Source organism: Zonotrichia leucophrys, chromosome 2, assembly GCF_028769735.1.
Source record: "Zonotrichia leucophrys gambelii isolate GWCS_2022_RI chromosome 2, RI_Zleu_2.0, whole genome shotgun sequence".
Taxonomy (NCBI): Eukaryota; Metazoa; Chordata; class Aves; order Passeriformes; family Passerellidae; genus Zonotrichia; species Zonotrichia leucophrys.
Window position 1 is genome coordinate 57020955 of NC_088171.1, and position 20457 is coordinate 57041411.

The window sequence follows — 20457 nt, forward strand, 5'->3', positions numbered from 1 at the left end:
CTAGAGATCCCACAAAATGAAGGAAGCCTCTTTTTGTTTGTCTACATATTTTAATTTAGGTTTAAACATAAATTTAATTTCATTTCAGCTAAACATCTCTTCCTGTTTCCAGTACTCAGGCCAGCAAATCCAACCCCTTTAATTTCTTCGGGAAGGATGTTACAGAAGTCTAAATATCAGCTGTATTTACAGTTCTGCAGTGTTTGAGGGTCTAAGTCACAGTCTAGGAAATCACCATGAGTTGTTTCCCATGAACACAGAGTACGTAACAGTCATTTTCCCAAGTGTGGAATATTTTGAATCTGCAATACACAAACTCCAGCAATGTTGATTTATTCTCTTTTCCAGATGAGGTCTGTCCAGATTCAAAAGAATGACTGCATACCGAGTCTATAGGGCATGGAGTAACATCAAATACTAAAATATTAATATAAAAAATATTGCCTCAGATTATGTATCCGAGAATTTTTTAATGTTACTTTACTATCCAGAAGTGAATTGCCAACATAATTCACAGCCATAACAAATCTTAAAGAATCCCTGCCTACTGTTGGTCTTAACATTCTTCAGCCCAAATCTCAGACCAGCATCTGACATCACTGATACAAAAATCAGTGATTAGTTCTTCAACCTATGGATGATAGTAGGATTTTTGCTTTGATTCTGGTAAGCATCCCTGCCCTGCCTTTCAAAAGCCAATTGTTCACAACCTTAGTTTTCTATTTTGACATTTTCCTAGACTTGAATCTTACAAATGCTTGACCCAACCAAAAAAAAAGGTGTCCTTTCCCTACTCTATGGTGAGTTTGAAATCAGTCTCATAATCCCAAAATTAGATGCAATGATTACAAAAAAGCATATTTCAGTGTATTCTTTTGTGACAACTTGGTAATAGTATCTGATAGCAGCATTATAGGCAGAAATAGAGGATTTTTCTTTCAAAACAACAGATTCAAATTCCTGATGAGGCACAAAGTACAATTTTGAGTGGGGTGATATTCAACTGTCATAAAAGTAATCCTCCACAGCCACTGATTGATTTGTACTACCAGACAGGCAGAAGTGTTCATAGAAGTGTGTTATCTTGAAAATTTTCTCATTCACTACACCACTTTCTCCCTCTGCTCCAGAGCTAGGCAAAAACAAGAAACATGAAAATGAGATTCATTCAATCAGATATGACTTTATTTCTGAAAGGAAACATCTATATAAACATCTATATATTTATATATTTATGTATTTTCAAATGTATTTATATTGACATGTACTTCTACATCTTTATATGTAGATTTTGTATATTTTTATACACACACAGACACACACACACACATTCATGTGTGCATATATGTATGTATGTATGTATGTATGTGTGTACATCTCTCTATATGTATGTGCCTATGTATCTATACATATACGAGCAGCTGCCAGGGCAGGCGGGCAGCGCGGGGCTGCCAGCCATCAGCCGGTGCCGGACGCACCCGCAGGGCCGGGCGAGCCCCGGGGAAAGGCCGGGCGCTGTGTAGGGGCCGCTCGGCCGCTCCCGAGTCGCGGAGCCCCGGCGGGGACGTGTCCGGCTTCCCAAGCGATCGGCGCGCAGGCGCCTCTCAATCCCCAGCTCCGGTGAGATGCTCTCGGACCTGAGAAGGGGAATCGCCTTCCCATTCTCTGCCTGCTGCTTTCTTTCCGGCTCCTCTGCAGCACTTTTCCTCCACATCCCTGGCTCGGATTATTTTTTTTTTCCTCCTACCAGCTGTTTTATTTTTTAATATTGCCCACCTTACGGGAGCCCGTTTGCTTTCCTCTGTAGCTCCCGCTCCCCAAAATAGCATTATCTGAAGGGAAAGCCGCCTGTTGATTATCTCCGTCTCCCCTTTTCTGAGCTTCCACCCACCCTTTGCCCCCACCCCTCCCTCTGTTTGATTCCAAACCTTTGGGTGGTGTTTTGGTGTCATTAGGAGATTAGCATCCCTGGAGCACCAGGGGAGGAGGAGGAGTAGGAGGAGGAGGAGGGTGGAGGGGAAAGCAAGACTGCAGGCAGGAAGGTTGGCACATTAACGCGAGTGAGACTCTCCTCCCGCCGTCCCAGCCACCCCCGGCTCCTGGGTGGCAGCGGAGGGGGCGGCTGCCGGCGCGGGCTGCGGACGGCGGCTGCGGGAGTGCCCGGGACCCGCGCCCGCGGAGCGGCCTCGGCTCCTGCGCGCAGCCCCCCTCTTTTATGAACAGCGAGGCGGCAAAGCGGCAACGGGGGACACCTGGAGGAGCATTTCTTGCCCGGGTTTATGAATGGCACTGACATGGAGGAAATACCGTTTCAGAAAGTCAAGACCAAGAGGAAGAAGTGCTGCCACTGCTGCTGCTCCCCGCCGGCTGCCGCGGCGTCGGGAGCGGGAGCCGGGTTAGGGGACCCCCCTCCCTTGCTGCTGCTGGATGCCATCGCCTGCGAGGATGAGTTTGACTGCAAGGAGCTGGAGGCTCTCTTCCAGAGCTACAACCTGAAGCTGGAGCAGACGTCCACCCTCAAGGCGCTGGCCGTCCTCATCGTGCTCACCGCCAGCCTAGCCCTGGTGGAGCTGCTCTCCGGCCCCAGCCTGACCATCTCCAAAGGTTCGCACCCGGTGCACTGCATCATCTTCCTCTCCCTTTTCATCGTCACTAATGTCAAGTACCTGCAGGTCACCCAGCTGCAGCAGATCGTCAAGCTCACCTTGCTCTTCAGCTTCACCTTCTCCTTCCTCTGCTGCCCCTTCTCTCTCGGCGCCTACGGCATGGAGCCTCCCAGCGCCCCCGAGCAGGGCATGTGGCAGCTCATGCTGGTAACCTTCGTCTCCTACTCACTGCTTCCCGTCCGGACGCTGCTGGCCATCGTCTTCGGGCTGGTGGTGTCCGTCTCCCACCTCATCGTCACCGCCACCTCCGTCAGTGCCAAGCGGCAGCGGCTCTGGAGGACGGTGAGAGAGGCTGGGCCGGGCCGGGTCGGGCGCTGCAGCACCGCAGAGCCGCGCGGTGCCGGCCCGCCGGGGGGAGGGAGAGCGAAGGGGCACGGAGCGGCTCCGGGACCCCCGCGCATCCTGCGGCCGAGGAGCGCCCCGGCGGTCCCCGGCCGGGAAGGGGCGAGCGCGCACCTGTGCCTCAGGGTTTGTGTCTGTAGTTCCCGAAAGTTTCCTGGAGGCAGGGGGGTATAGGGCGGCTCTGGGGAGACGGAACCTCTCGGCTTTGTCTCTCTCTCCAAGGAAAACCGGGGACAGGGCAGGGAAGGCAGCGCTACCCTGTGCCCGATCATGGGGCAAGTTCAGAGCATCGCATGCACAGTCAGTGCAACACAGAGCGCACCAGCAACATCACCTGGCTCTGTACAAACTTGGCACTGACAATAAGCTGCGTGTGGTAATAACACCTCCACCGAGCTGGATCATATCCTCGCTGTCTGTCTCAGCCGTGGGCCGTTCGTGCCTATACACAGCCCATCTGCGGGGGTGGGGAGGGCTCTGAGAAAACGATTTGAAATAGGTGCGACACTCAGAATGGGAACCCCGCCTCGCTGCTCTCCCAGAAAGCGGGGCATTCCCCCTTCAGCTTCCCCAGGGCAGCTGCTGCCCTCTTTCCACAGACATTACCTGCTGTGGCAGTGAACTTCCTAGCGATTCCCCTTCCCCTTTGAATTAATCCAACAAAACCTCCCTCTGCAGCAAGCATCTTTAGAAACGTGCTGCTGCACTCTCCCCTCCTCCCCCGAGGAGCTATTTATATCCCTGCAGGGCTTTTTCCGGCTCTCGTGGCCTGATGGGCCGCACTGGCAGGGGGAGGAGGATGAGGAGATGCGCGTATAGGAAACGTGGGGGCTGGCACTCGGGGTTTGCCACTGAAGGCTCTATTATCTGGTGCGTGTGAACCACTGGGAGAGAGGAATTGGAAAATTTTTGTGTCCTTCCTTGAGTGAATTGATTATGCCTGCCCTCAGGAGAAGCACACTGCTTCTGTCGTCCAGATTGTTGTTAAACTGCAATTTAATGTATAATTAAAGTACTTAGTACATTACTTCGGCAAAATGCTGGTATTATTCTCCATAAGTGCTGTGATGCTAGGACGTACACAGTTGACATGGGCATAAATACAGCAGGATTGTAAACCTTTGTGCCCAGAACTGTAAATTCCTGGATCCTTCTTCAGTGCTCACACAGACACACACACCCCAGCGTGACATGCACACACAGAACAGAGATACACAGGGACAATCACTGAGTAGGGTTACTGAGACAAACAGGATTATTGATGGCTTCACGCTGCTGAGCTGGTGGACAAAATAAATTGTATATTTTGAAGGGGAAGAGAGAGATAAGCTGAGCTTTATGATTTACCCAGATAATCTGATGGTCTATTTTTAAATATGTGATTTAGAGTTTCCATGGGAGGGAGAGCTGATAAAATGCAGGAGCACTGAGAGAAGCATTCCTAAAAAGCATCTGGAAGGATGTTAAAAACACTAGAATATTCTTTTTGAATAGGGCTGAAGATAGCTCTTTTTTCTGAAGCACCAATTAGTCCTTATGGGAGTCCAGTCTATCCTGGCTGCCCTGACACACAGACAGACTTTCCTTGATGCCAAGCTGCAGCTCAGTGTGGCATCTGCTCTTCTAGATGAGTAGCATAAAGAAGATGACAATAACGTCTGCTCACTAAATTATCTAACCAAGGTCGTGAATGTAAAACGTTTTGAAAAGAAAAAATCTTCTGGCTCTATCCTTTCACGCTCGTTTAACTCAGTTATTCATCAGGCAAGAGACTGGCTTGAAAATGCATAGAAATAGCTGACTAAGATCTGATGTAACATATCTATGTTTCTTCTTCATCACCATTTTCCCCAGCCAGAGTAATTTCAGTGGTTTATATGCAGTCCCCGAAGCAGTATTCTTTACTGATAACAGGAGGCAGAAACCAGCTCAGAGTCAAGCAATAGAGCTGGTCTGTGAACTTGTGACACACAAAAATGCACACTGATTTGTGGCATATTGGCAATGAATGAGTCTCCTGACTTGAAGGCCATCTCCATGTATGAAAGGGACTTTTCCCTTACAAAGAAGTTTTTTTCTTTTCCAAAGAACAACTTTGCAATGATTGGAAGTCTAAAGATATGTAAAGGCTGCATCATCTGAATTTTATTTGCTTGGCCTGAGAGTAGCTGAGCCTTTTTTTGTAAGGGCTAGAGTGGACTTCTCCTCATGACTGGGATCTGCTTCCCAGACACTAGATATTACCATGATGGCTCCCTTGCCTATAGACACAGCATGCCGTTGATATGTCAGGGAAGCAGGACTGCTCTATGCAGAGCTGCAATACCATGAAAGGCTCTGCTCTCTCTCCCAACGCCTTGCTCCCTAGCCCCAAGCAAGTTGATGAATTTAAATTTTTAAACAGATATCTGAAGTACCTGAAAATGCAGAAAGGCCCGCACCAATCACTGAGATTGATATTCTGTTAAACACCTCTTTGATTTTTTTGTGATTCGGGCAGGGAACCAACTTGGGAATAAATTTTATTTTTGTTTAGCCTGAGCTTTAGGAGACTGCGGATCTAGTAATCTTCCATTGACATTAAACTGGAAATTGGTCAGCACAACCAAATAATTCATATTGTTCCAAGTTCAACCCATTAAAAAACAGGCATAGCTAAGTTAAGGGATTTTTCCCAAAGTGAGCTTTTAGATATGCATCATCTATTTCACGAAGTCTGAGGAATCTCCGTTTGCAAATCTCTGAATGCCAAAAGCTTCACCAACTTCAATAGTGACAGATCAGAGAGTGCCCCATGGCATGCTTAAGACATGCTGTCTTTTAAATGTACAAATTCTCTACATAGTAAAACCAATGCTCATTTTGGCAGAAGTTTGTCATGACTTCTATAGAGTAAAGCACATTTATTTTGCAAGTGATAGTTTTCTGGCAGCACAGTATTGTCTGTGGAGATCATGCCATGCCATGCCATGCCATGCCATGCCATGCCATGCCATGCCATGCCATGCCATGCCATGCCATGCCATGCCATGCCAGAGGTGAGGCATAGGTATGTATAAAGGCAAAAGGAGAGCAGGAAAGCAAGTACACGGAGGTAATGAGAGTCAGGGGAGTAATGTGGCAGAACTTGAGCTTAACCTTTCCCCTCAGTAAGTGTTTTGTTAAATGAAAGGTTCCAATCTACTAATATGTCCTGCTCATTTCTATAAATAGAAATATAGTAATAGATTATATATATATATAAATAAGTGCAATATAAAAATATGCAAAGTACTTGGGGGCAACCTTGATCCCATATGGGATCATGTCAAAGACATGCTGACTTCACAGCTGATATTGCATGTCTTTTCTGACATTGTGATAAGGACATAAGTGTTGTATATAACCAGTAGTATATTGATCATGTCACTTGGACTCTTTCCTTTCCTTCAGAATCATGGAACAAAATGCTCCTGTCATATAAGGTGACAATGTATCCACAGATGGCTGAACCTACAAATGAAGTTTTAAAAACTTGGACTTTTCTCTCCTTTTTTCTTTCTTCTTTTTTTCCCCCTCTACACATTCCAGGTATATGTGAGGTGCTACAGAGCCCTTACAGAAATAGAGAATTCTGCCCAAAGGATATTAATATAATTTTTATAGTAATGCAGTGTGTAGGTGTTAAAGACATGAGGACCAGATGGGGTAAGGAAGGCAAAGGCTGTTCATAGAAATTACTCAGTGGTGGCATATGCACCGTTTCATATCTTAACATTAAATAACTTTTTTTGGCCCTCTAAATATTTTAGGTCCCTTTTTAAAAAAATATATTTTTATTTCCAGAAAATTAAAAACCAAATCATACACCACCAAAGTACCCTAACACATCACTGGAGTCTTTGGGAAAGAGCAAATCTTTCAGAAGAAAACCCAGAATTACAGCATGAGTAACAAAGAGCAGAAGAAAGAATAGTGCTCTCATAAACTAACACAAATTTTTTTTCAGAATTGTGGTGAAACAAATGTAGGTTTCAGTTGGTTTTTTTGGGTTTGTGGTTTTTTTGTTAGATTTTCTTTTTTGGCCTGCGTTAAAACTGATTTTATGCATATATTTATTTGCATGCATGATAGCACTTTTATTGATTCAGAAAGTACCAAAATCTTAGCTGAAATTAGATAGACTGTGTAAAGGATAATGGGGGGAAATTGGTATTATTTATTTTAAATAATTAATTTATTACTTAAAAGTTTATTTTATAATCTTAACTATTTGCAGGTTAGTGTGATAATATTATAGAATATCACAAGGAATTGTTATGCCAAACTTAATCTTATTTGTGCTAATGTTTAAAAGAAAATTAATGAACACATCGCTGGCAGAACTGTTAATCTCCGCACCTTTGTCTCTCACATAGAAGGCAGAGTTTAGTAGCCTAACAAAAGCACTTGTGAATCAAAGACAGCTCAGCTCCATTGTCATTATTATTCAGTGCAAAATTCTGGTTTTCTCCTTCATGCATATAAAACACTGGTGAGGGACTCTACTAGTTCAGTCTTTGTGATGCTTTTCAAATACTAGTATCAAGAATAGATCTAGAATTCTATTATCTGTAATATTCTCTATAATTCAAGCATACCTATCCACTAACAATCTGTCTGAATTCACTATTTTCCTCCCTTTCCAAAGGTAGGGAATACTGTTTTAAGAGTTTCTCAATATCTGTGTGTAACTCTAATTTTCACTTCATATTTAGTCCATATTGAAAGATTGTTAAAAGTTTTGGGAGGGGGTTGGGGTTTTTACTCCTTTCTAATCAAAAGTGGTAAAAAAAAAAAAAGTGGTATCTTAATTTGTGGCATAGTCTTTGCCAGGTCTTGACCACAGTAATTTTATCTAGGGGTTGAATTGTAGGATTTTCTATGGAATGTAGCGTTCAGGATCTTTTTCCACATAGAGATTAATATGCTCTTGAATTCCTGAGTCTTCAGATGCTGACACTGCCACTCTTTGTGGGTTTCCGAAAATTAACAGCATGCTGATGGTTCTGCATGCTTGAGAAACAAGAAGCCTTGTCGAGAATCATGTGAATTGGAGACATAGTCAATAACAGTTTATCTGAGAAGTTTAGTTGTTATTAGTAGGCAAGATCCCATCATTACTGAAGAAAAAGAGGGCTTCTATCCAAAAAAGTATTCAAAAAAATTAAAAAAACAGCTAATATTGTTATATACTCAGTTACTACCTACTTTCTTTGATGTTAGGCTCTCCCTTCTGCTTCTCCAACTTCTAAGGGTGGTGTCTTTCATTCTGCTGGAAATGTTGCCTACATTGGCAGCATCTGGAGTCTTTCACAGGAAGGAAGGGCATGTTCATGCTAATGTTGATATAGTAATTTCTCTTCCTTTGTTGTTCTACAGCTCCATGTTTCATCCAAAATTTTAAAATGGTTTTCCTTTATATATGCCAAATACTTGCTATTTGTTCTCTTTGTTTCAACTAATACCAGATCTGGCTATCTCCATGTTCACATTTCTTTAGCTGACCATGGGGGACTCTTTTTTTATAGCTGTAGGTGTTGTCTTCTACCCTGCACCTTTTGTAATACCATGCTTGTACCTCCTGGGTCTCCCCTTCTCAAGGTTTGTACTGCGTTTCCATGGCCTATATTTCTGTATAGTACAGTTTTGTTATGTTTAAGTCATAAAACTGTTGTGCTAACATACAAAGATAAGCAAAAGTAACATAAATGAACTATACAGATCTGGTCAACAAGGTAAAAATGTTTAAACCAAGTAAAACAATGTGTGCAGAAGTTTAAAAAAAAACTCAGCCTGAAAAGTCTAAACTTTTAGCCCAGAAAAAGCCTGACATGTCTCAGTTTGGAGGCCTTGCAAAGTTAGTGCATAACTTATAGCTTTTTATATAGCAGTGGCAATAGAATAAGAACAAGGCAATACAGTACTACAGCGCTATATTGTTGCATTCCTTTTGTGTGGTTTAGACTGTCTCCACATGTATTACTACTGCTATTATTTTACTGTTATGAAAGTGAGCCCAAGGGTGTTTTCATTTCAAAATGGTAAAATGTTGTTGCCTAGACCCTAGTTTATAGCAAAACATTGCATGTAATGTTAGTCATTATGAACTGTATTTAATTTACATGCTTACTCTGTGGAAAAGTAGTTTTCACAAAGTGTTCAGCGTTTGTGCAGCTTTGAGCTCAGGGACTGCCAAATTGGGGTTAAAGATTTTTGGTGGTTCTATGGGATAAGATATCAAGAGTTTCTACTCCTTTCTTCCTTAATTCCTTTTTTCCTGAACATGTAATTTTGGATATATTCAGAGCTAAACTTCTATGAGAAAATGTTAATTGTAGGGAGTAGTTGCTCTTGATATGTTCTGCCATTCAGGCTTCTAAGCATTTTCCCAATTTTGTTTTACCCAGTTATTAGCATAGTGCAATGCTTTTCTAGACCGAACCAGTGTAATATAACAACTAGGTAGTGCAGATTTCAATTTCTTTTCATCTCCTTTAAGCACAGCCATGAATGTGTGCTTGTCTGTACATGGGCCTTATGAACTAGGGCAGAAATATTCTTTCTAGCGTCTTATCTCATTCAGTCAGTTTCAATGCAGTGCATTTCTTCTCTTGCCATTCCAGAAAACATCAGCTCACATAAAATAATGTTTTCTGTCTATCATGGTTAGTTATTGTCTTTAACTTTCTCAGATGCAAAAGGCCATATATTCCTCGCTTTACATCTCTTTTCTGTTACCATAAGGTGGTACAAACATAACTAAATGCAGGTGACATGTATGGAACACCAGAGAAGAGCCAGAAAAGCATTGTTTCTTGTTCCTTGTAAGCTCTTGGTGGTGTCAAGATGGAATAATTGTTAGAAAGTCTACTATGAATGTGGAAAAGGCCCAGCTTCACACAGACTTCATGTTCTGATTAATTCATAATGTTATAAGAAAATTTCATCTAGGACTTGAAATGTTTGTGTTTTATGACAGAAAGGACTCAGGTAGTATTAACTCCTGTAAGACCCTTGCTGTTGGGAAGGTGAGGAAAGAGTGCCAGCAGAAGAGACTGATCCAAGTTTTGGAGCTGAGCTTTGTCTTTGGCAGATGGATGGATGGGTATGAGAGACTATCAATGAGTAGAATGAAATATTTTTTTTTCTTGTTTTCAAAATTTCCAAAATATATGATTTTCATTCTTACTTTCTTCCTCTGGGGGAACTTTTCATGGACGAAATTTGCTTTGCTTCAGATTTTTAAGATACATACCTACAGGAATACGAGGAAACAGCATAGTTACTGCTTGGTCCAGCTGTTTATATTCTACATGAATTTACCACAAGTTGATTCCTGAAATAAAATCACCAAAGACTTTATATATACAGAAAAGCTGTTTTCTCCATCAGTATTTGAAATAGTGAAAAACCCCAAAAATGTGGATCTAGTGTGTGGCTCTAATGTGAGCAATAAAGTGCAAAAAACCCTCAAGAAAGACAGTTACTTCTTTAGATGTGGTTCAGGAACTACAGAAATCCTTTTTCATCCAGGCATGTGTGTTGAAGAAATGTGTGGCTAGTGTGAAAAATTTTATAGAGCAATATTTCACTTTTAACATCACCTTTCATATATTTGTTCTGAAGCAAGATGTTAATTATTGGGTTCAAATATTTGTGCATACTCTGGTACAACTTCAACATAATTAACTTTTTAAAGTGGTTAGCACATAAAAATAAGGAGTGCTTAACTTGGCTGTTGTGGGTTTTTTTCAAAGGTTGCTCATTCAAGCACTACAGTGTACAAATGTCTGTCAATTGCCATAAATCTGCTTATGATTACCTCTTAGAAGATGAAAGCAATTATCCATCCATACGAAATTAGAAAATGAAATAACACTAATAAACACAGTTTTAAAAATAGATATACGTAAAATATATCCTTAATTTGAGTATCATCAGGCTGAAAAATAATATTTTGCTTGAGCAGGACTTATGAAATTTGTTCACAAGAAGTTGAAAAGAGGCCTATGCCTTCTAAGGACTTTCTTTCTTTCTTTCTTTCTTTCTTTCTTTCTTTCTTTCTTTCTTTCTGCAAAATTTATTTTGAGGTAAATTGATCACTATTTCACTGCTCATTTAAAGGTGGAGGATGTTGGACTGAACCTCATTTCACTTTTAAATGCCAAAAACTATCTTGGTGGATTTCAGGGAGATTACCTGATGTGTCAAAAATTCTCCTTGCCTGTAATAATTTCTTCCCAGGATGTTTTAACTAAACAGGTACATCATTTAATGGGAACTGTATAAAAAGTCAATACCTGCTTGTTTGTGAAATGACATGGAAGTAGTAATGGTGTATAAAGTTCTGACCAAACAAGCATGCAAGAGACAGAAGCTCTACCAGGATCAAATTTCCACTGTTGCAGGTTCTCTTTGGAGTCTGCTCTTCAGAATCCTGGTCACTACTGTTATGGCTGTCAAAGATTTGAGTGCTACTCTCACCTGGTTTTATGGATCCCAGGGCTGTGGTGCTATGCTCTGGAAAGCAAGGATTACCCCTCATTAACGTCCTGTGTGATTCCTGGTACTCCACCCTGCAAGCTGTTATGCAGATCTCTCTGCTGATCCATGCTGGTTTAGTGTAAATCAGCTGTCACTGCAGGGGCTCTGGGAGTTGAACCCTATTTTAAGTTCATAGTTGGATTAGCTATGATGAATGCTCTGTCATTCCTATATGCTTTGAAATATAGGGAATAATGCTGTTTTTCAAAACAGAGGAACAAACTGAGCCCTATCTCTATGTTCAGCATGTGAGTTTCCTCTTTACCAATTATGTAAATGACAGTGGTGAATGATAGATGCTTGAGTTCCCCCAGATGGAAAGATTACAGCAGCTTATTTGGCCTTCTCCATGCAGCTCTCTCTATTTTAGGCAGCAGTAGATTGAGGAGATTGCAGCTGAGTTAATTTGCTTCATCTGTTAGTCAAAATAATGCTTTATCAATAGTCCATTTCTTCTTGCTTGCACTATTGAAAACCATAGTCTGGTATTTGCCTTTGAAGAGACCACAGCCTGAAGAGGGTTTCCTATTCTAAACTGACCTTCACAATACTGATTAGTGTTAACACAATGACTGAAATACTTTGGTGGGAGAGCAGTGTGATTTTCCACCTGAGACTGCATATTCTCCTTATAACAGTTTCTGGTGTATCCATCAGTGAAAAGGATAGTGATGTTTAAGAGGAAAAAGTGGGCATAATTTTCTGGATTTTCTTAGCTTGCCTATTGGCAATGAAAAATGTAATTTTCTTACTCTTGAGTCTTAGAAGAATACTCTGAAAAAATTAACCGTTTCTATTTTACAGTTGGGATGAACAGAAATACTAAAATGGGCAATGTCCACTTGTAAAGCTATGAATTATTCTCTGTCTTTAAGTGATCTAGTGTATCATCAGAGAATTTAATTTTTTTTTTTGCTTGCTTGCTTTTTTTCTTTTCCTGCTGATGCTGTTTTGCAAGCCGTCCTTGTCAGGTTTTTGCTGATTACTGTAGTTCTTGGTGCAGTAGTCTCTACTGAATTTCCCCCAAAAAGCAGCATCATCCAGATGCAAAAAAGAGAACATCCTTCTGGGAGGCAGATTTCTGCAGAAAGGAGAACGATCTTTCCTAATTCCCCTAAAGGTACACAATATTCAGCCCCAAGAGAGACCTCTTGTCCATTACTGAGTCTGCAGTCATGCACCTTTCTTCCAAATCTCTTTGCCATCATTTGCAGAAGTCCCATTTCTTCAGCACAATTATATACTGAAAAACTGAGCTTAGCTACTGATCATAAAGGTTCTTCATTCTCTTGGGATGAAGATGTATTACCTAAAGTTGGGAGAAATTGTCTTTCCTACAAAATGTCTTACATGCCCCTGAAGATGTCTTTGAAGTTTACTAAGACTTTCTGGTCCTCTTTAAATGTAAGGATTTGACATATAAATAAACCATTACCTAACATTCTCAAAGAAATTCTCTTCACAGGAATATATCAGCTATCTCAACTCCTTTTCGCTTGTGTGTGATAGTTGCTGCCATTCCACTCATAAAAATAGAAAAAACCGAAAAATAAAAGATTTACAGCTACTTTGTACAACTGAAAACCTTTTCCTGAAGTTGTAATTTAAAAAAAAATGCATTTCTAAAGCTGATATACTGCTGAGTTTCAGTAATCTTTCTGTGAGCAATCCTATAAGGAGACGACTCTATTGAATGGTGCAAACCTTGGAAAAGATATTTTTTTTCTTCTTTATTGCAACTGGGGTTCAAGAGTGGAGGTGTATGAGGGAATTGTCTTCTCTTCTTTAGAGCCATATTTCAGATTTAGGTTTGTAAAGTTCAAGTTTCTTTAGTATCTAAAGATATTTTGATGATGTGCCAAAATGTGTAAGAAAGACTGATGCCAGTAGTCCAGTTTCTGATATGAAAATATGAGTTATTTATATACCTTCACTGTTGGTAACTCAGCAAGCCTGGCAAACTTAAAGTTGTTTCCTTGGTCTGTGGGCAAACACAAATGTTGTTTTGCTTAGATTGCTTGTGAGGTAATAGGTATGTCTTATGTGGAATTGCAATGGAAGTTCACAGGACCCCTGCACCATAAATTAGCATGCATAACAACAGAAAGTGAGGCAATCTACTTCCAGGGCATTATAGAGTCTGCTGCCATATTTGATTCTTAACATGTTGGGTAAATATTATTATTCTTGCAGTAGCAAAGCCACATTGATGCTAAATCAGTCCCAAAGAAACCCATGGGTTTGACTTGTCAGCAAATGCCAGCAGTGCAACATGTAAGAAGACACTGGGTAGAGTAAGAGCTAATTCTGTGTAATATGGCAATAAATGCACAGTATTTAGAGGGTGTGAGTTTTTTTCTTCAAGGAATGCTTAAGGTATCTGAAAACAAGAAGGTATAGTAGTTTGAAAGCTGGCACGAGGCAGGCTGTATGAGAGTAGAAGAAGAAAGGAAAGCCATTAGGGATCAGATTACTAATTCTCAAGAGAAATATTTCTCTCTGTAACATCTGAAAATATCTCAGTTGTTTTCAGAGTTGGTTAAAACATCTCCAGTTGAAAATGTTCTTAGGAATGGTGTAGATGTTAGAGGTCTACTGGTGGCCTGGACATAATAATATATCACCGTATCACATAGCTATTGAAATATTAACAATTGTAGATGCCGATTGGTACTAGTCTGAGCAGTTTCTGGGTTAAACTCTGGGGAATTCCATGTGACAAAGGAGTACCATAGGAAAAGTGGGATTTAGTTAGCTTTCTCAGTCTTTGTCCAGCAGGATAGGATGTTTCATTTCTTACGCTTCTCTTGCCCTCACTAAATGAATGAATTTCTAATCTGGTATACAAAGAATGGAGGAAATTCTTATCAAGACCAAATTACTGACATGTAAATGGCTAGTAGGTGTCCATTTAACAATTAATAAACAGCAGTCTTGTTTCCACTATCCATTCTGAGGATTAATTTAGGTCTTGGACACTTTGAAATGTCAGTGTCGGTAAAACATAATGCCAAAGACAAGAAACAAACTGCATTTCGCACCAGCCTGTTAATGATGCTTTCAGCATCTGAAGCACACTGTTGCAGTGTTGGGTGCTCCAACTGTGCCAGTTTTATAGTGTATGCAAACAGAACAGGAGTTCCAGGTAATACATTTTCTCCTTTGGCTCAAGAAAATTGCAGCACCATTCTTTACATTCAGGAGAAACATGGTGACAGACCTGGGTGCACTCACTTTCTGCACTGGGGAGCCACTCCTGTTCTAGGTCAAAGGCCAGCTTTTGGGAACGTGTCAGTCAAGCTTAGTCATGTGAGTTTTGAAACTCTGTAACACAGCCAGGTGTATGTTGTCAATACAGCCTTCTATGCTGTAACCTCTTATCTGTGTGGATGACAAAGTGGCATTGAAGTGCTAACACAGAGATGAGATAAAAGGAGAGTAATGTCCTCTGAATAGGAATCAGAAATCTCTAACAGCGAAAGACAGTGTCTAGACTTTGCCCAGACTCCAGGAATATCAGATATCTAGGGTGCAGTAGGAAGGAAGTCTCATAGATGAATGATTTGGGTTAAACAATAGTTAAAAGGCCAGCTGTTTCTTTATGAGTTTCCAGAAACCAGCTTTTAACAGCCTAATTTTACTATGAATCAATATTTTAAATCATTACCACAAAAAAAGTAGTCCCATGCATGTGGATACACCCCCTTATTCACCAGTTTTTACCACGCAATAACAGTTGAATCCCTGCACTGAGTGGAGTGGGAAGCTGCTAATGTGAATTAGAACCAGCCAGTAGGATGGGCTTTCAGATGGATGCTTTCCAAAGTTATCATCGCACCTGCATGGACTTCTGTGCTGGTGGGAAGAGACTGGGAATAAGAATGAGGGATCAGTGAAAAAAAAAAAGCCAGAAATGTTTTTTTTACTGTTCTGTCAGTTTAGATCCTCATGTAACAACAGCCACATTGTATTTACTGCTGCATGAATTTCAGCAGGAATAGTGTTAGCCTGAATTACATCTTCTGTAATTGGGTAAATATTATTATTCTTTTTCATGTTATTCCTAATCATGTATGCCTTAATTAGATATGGATTTTTGGAAAATACTTAAAACTGGTGTTATAGCTAAATGTTGGCTGATTTAGTATAGGTGTTGAAACAATGACTCTCTTTGATGGATCCTGGAACAACTCTAAGCTTAGGTTCCAAACCTTATTAAACTATTTGAAAACATAAATTATTATTAACAACCAAAAATCCTATTTTCTTATGTTTCAAAAACACTTGAAAAGCAATTCAAGGATCCCCCCTGAAACCATGTATATACAGTGTCACCCCAGGACATAGAGGAACCAATTTGATAAATTATACTGGAAAAAAAAGAAGTTACATTTAAAAATGGTTAGAAGCAAACAAAGTTAATTAAACAATTTGGATTCCTACTAGGTATTCTTTAAATGCCTCAAAACTTCAAAAATTGCATCAGTGTCCATAAAGAAATGGATCATTTATAACCAGTGTGTTGGCCTCAGTGAATGAGTTGTGGAATAAGTTAGTTCTGGAGCAGGTAGTGCACCTGGTATCGAGTACCAAAGATACTATATGGAATTTTGATATGGGAAATCATTAGGCTTTGCATGTTAGCTTGGAAATGTTATGTGAATGTTTCTTTCAGAATGGACAAAAACTATCTTCTCCCCATACAAAATAGGCAGATTCTATCTTATACTCTTGCTTTGGCTATATTTCTTTCTCAATACCTGAGTTACAAAGCAGACCCTCAAAGAAGGCCTTAATTTTGATAGCACGATGATACCCTGTAATAATCTATGCTTTTCAGCACTGTTGCATCCAGTCACATCAGGAGCTGAAGATTTACAATCTATTTAAATTTGTCTTGCAATCTGTTTCAGGAAGAGGTCTTGCACAGTAATACTGCTGAATGTGTTCAAATAAAGATGTCTTGCTGCGAATTCATTGAAAGCACAAAAGAGTGCTTGCTGAAAATTAGTGATGCAGTGCTACAAAATACAATAGCACATATCCTGAAACTAGTCTTATTTTAAAATTGTGTTTCAGGAAGATCTACTCGCTTAAGGTGCTTCTTTCCCAATGACTGTTTTCTCATTGTGGCTGAGGAAACACTAACACAAAGCAAACATGGGATTGCTCACAAACCTGATATATCAAATTCTAGGCTGAAATTCACTATATCTTATTATTATTTAATAATTGATGTTATGGTAATATCTACAAGTGTCAACTCTGATGAGCTTCTGAACTCACTACTTGCTGTCCAAGTGCAAAAGTAACAGACAATTCCTATTGCTCTGCTAGACAGAGCAAAGAACAGGAAGAAGGCTAAGAGGAAGAGAAGTGAGATGATTTTCCAAAATTCAGAGGTCAATCAGATTAGATTGGAAATATCCTGACTTCAGCTGTAGTTGACTGGGACAAGAATTTAATAAGTAATGACATCATCTTAAGCATCATAATGCCTCCAGGAATAGTTTAAAATATTTCCATTTCCTCTGGGCTAAGCTATACTGTCATGTTTTCTTTTCAATTACTCTGACATGAAGCTTTTCTTCTGGTCTGCATGACTCGGGGCAGGATGTTCATAAAAGAGTGAGGAGTTTCATGTTACAGTTAAATGGAGCATGTTTATGAGCCACTTAATTTTTTTTTCAATGTATTTGCTTCAGTGACTTTGTTAATAACTGCATAACATGTAAATGAAAGGTTGAATTTGTTTATCCAAAGCAATGACATGATTGTACACAAGTAAGAAGAGCTATTCATCTATATATTTTCCAAAAACAATAGAATTTGCTTAATTTCATTTTTTTCTCCCTTGGAAATTACAAATATGTTTTTGAATAAATTTTTATCTTGGTTCTAGAACAAAACATCCATAATTTGTACATTTTAATGGGTATCTATTATAATTCTGAACAAAATAGAGTGTGATAAAGATGAATGCCATTATGCTAGAGCATATTGTAGTTTAATTATAATAATGGTAAGAAATGTACATTAAGCAACGGAAAAACTGAAAAATTCAAATGGCCCTTAAATGCTCATTATTTTATTTTCTGTTTGTCATTTCTAAAGAATTATTAGCAGGCATTTTGGAGGCAGTGCACTGGTTTGTCTGCAGAGGATTTGGGCTTCGTTTTGTTCCACAACATATAAGGAGTGGATATAAGATGGGTGTACTTGAGAGGAAGCTTGAGGGAGTCACTAGTTAGTCAAACAAAAAAGAAGAGGCAAACTGCTCTGTAGCCCATTGCTAACAGATATAATTCCCAGGAGCAGCTTCACAAACCTTGTGAGTTAAAAGAACTTGGCCATGTACATTATAGACCTTTACCTGTGTCAGTATGCTTGGCAGCACATGGTTGAAGCCTACTTTAGCACAAAAATCAAAATTATCAAAAAGATATTAAAAGTTTGTGCTGTGAGGAATACAAGTGACTTTGTTTTATAAAACATTATGAAAAAAATACAATTTTCCTCTCTTTCTCTGGTTTCATTTGTGAAAATTTAACTGTGCTTGCTCTTTGCTATTTGAATTATACATTTGAATATTGCAAATGGTCTGTAGTGCACAATCACCTACACAAAGACAAAGCATATTTATTCTGAAAGTTATTGAAAGAAGTATCCTGCCTGTTTTTTATTTTCTCTCTTTCCTTATTCAGTTTTTCTCTCCCAAAGGAAATGAGTCAGAGGACTCTCAATTTCTCATTCTGTCTGTCTCTTTTCCTTGTTAGTGTCTTGCACAGACTTCATAAAAATTTTCCCTCAAAACTTTTCCCTCTAAGCATCTCTATGACTAGAGGAGGGTCTCTCTTTTTGATATATTTTCGGAGTTTTTATGCAAGTCATAAATATAAATCTCTACATGTTGTCCTCAACTCCTACTTACGCAAGACCCTCAAAAGATGATTCATAAGGGGGCAGCTTCCATTCCTTAAATTTTTCAAAAAGAGAAATTGATTCAGAAATGAGAAAAATCAGGTAGTATCTCTCTGACTGTTCTGCTTCATTCTGCAATAAGCATTTCACCCAGTAGCTTTAGTGGTGGGTTTGCTTAAATATAAGCAAGACTGCCTTATAAACAGTATTTAAGGTCAGAAAACAATAGGAAATGTTCTGGCACTTTCTGCAAGGTGTTTTGTACAAGGTAAGTTTGTGAAGCTTTGATAATAGCTGAAAGACTGGCGTTTTTCACAGTTCTTGGAAAATAAAAAGGGTGGGTAGCACTCTGTTTTAGGCCTCTTCTGGGCCTAAAACAAAGACCATTTTGTCACTAAGTATTTGAAAGAAAATATTTAATTTTAGCTTTCTGCATCTTATTTCTAAGGAGATCTTAAATCTATGATTATAGAGTATGTCGTAATCTGAAGGAGGTTTCTGGATGCAACCTGAGGGTCATTACTGAAAAGCAGTAAGCATAAAATGCTGAAAATATTTAAATTCTTAGTATTCCTTTTATGAATTCTTTTTGCCTTCTATTTGGTTTGAAGTTCTCTGTGTAACCCTGGCTAGCAGCTATAATATCCTAAGTTGGTTGCTAGTGACTTTCTGCAAACATATCGAACTTCTTGAGGTTTTTTGGTTTGCTTCTTGAAAGATCATTCATCAATTGCTGGGGGAAAAAAAATTATTCACTCTACATTCTTTAAGTGAAGCTTGGGTTTTTTCTGAATAAATATTCTCTGACAGTTCTTGTCCTCCAAAGATTTAATGAAAGTGTTAAAAGCCTCTAGGACAATATAAGTTACAGTCCCTTACAAATATAGTTTCCAGGACAACCAAAGGGCCTGCTTTTTCATAAACACTGTTCTCTTAAGCAGAAGAATTTGTCTGTCTGCTGGAAGATTATTTCACACTTCAGCATGTTAATTTCAAAATCATATTACCTCCGTGAAAACATACCACTATCATCTTCGTTCAGATCTGGACTATTTGAAAGGCATGGAAATATATGGTCCAACTGCACTTGCAGGTGAGGTTTGGGCTGTAAATATGACTGGTGTGACATAAGAGCCCTGTCAGAGTTCCTTGTGTGCTGCAGCAGTAGCCTTCCTTTATCACCCAGCCAGGGACCGCCACACAGCTCCTTCTCAGTGCAATGTGCTTTGCCACTCCTGTCTGTTGGGAGATCACTGCTGAATCTCACAACAGCTTTTGATTGCCATTCAGTTGTGGAAAGGGGGATTTCTTTGGTTAACAAATATATTTGGGCTTTGGCTATGAAGGAGTGTAGGCATTGTTACTGAATTCAACATGTCTACTTTCTGTGTGAAAGGGGTGATTCTGTTGATGACCTTTTTTCACAATCTCCATGTGCAGTCGTGCACCGCTTGACTAACATCCTCTTTGAACAATTTAATTGTTTGTGATGAGCAGCAGCATTTTCAGCCTTTGGGCTCTGAATCCTTTGTTGTTGTTCTGCCTTTTTGTGACACACTACTCCATGTGACAACAGCATTACAAGCTTGGCTTTTGCATGGCTAATTAATTATTACTACAGCACCAATAGACAGTGTATAAATTCTACCCTTCTTATATGGTGTGATCAATGCAGCATATGAGCAGTGTACTAATTGACTCAATTGGACTTTAATGATAGACTAAAATATGATAGATTAAAAGTCAAGACCAAAAGAGAGATAAAATAGTCTATTTGAATGACTTTCTAATTGTGCTTTGGGTAATGTATTTCCAGTACTTGCAGTGTGATTAGTCTTGGTAAGATTTAGAGAACACAGTAAACATTGTGGTAACTTTAACATTATTTTTCTTGTGCAGCTAAAGAGGTCTTTTAGGCACAGTAGTTTTGGGAAATGAAGCAGATCTTGTCCTCAGCTATATT

The 20457-nt window shown here is 39.7% G+C and overlaps 1 protein-coding gene across 2 annotated transcripts in view; it reads left to right on the top strand.

Moving 5' to 3' along the window:
* The first annotated feature begins 2279 nt into the window (after positions 1-2279).
* Positions 2280-20457, top strand: part of ADCY1 (adenylate cyclase 1) — a 160430-nt gene continuing 142252 nt past the window's right edge. The window contains exon 1 of one of the 2 annotated variants that reach the window (XM_064705070.1): positions 2280-2948. In XM_064705070.1, the coding sequence (XP_064561140.1) occupies positions 2280-2948 (669 nt within the window). The remainder of the gene's footprint in view (positions 2949-20457) is intronic. The other variant, XR_010439149.1, reaches the window with a different exon arrangement.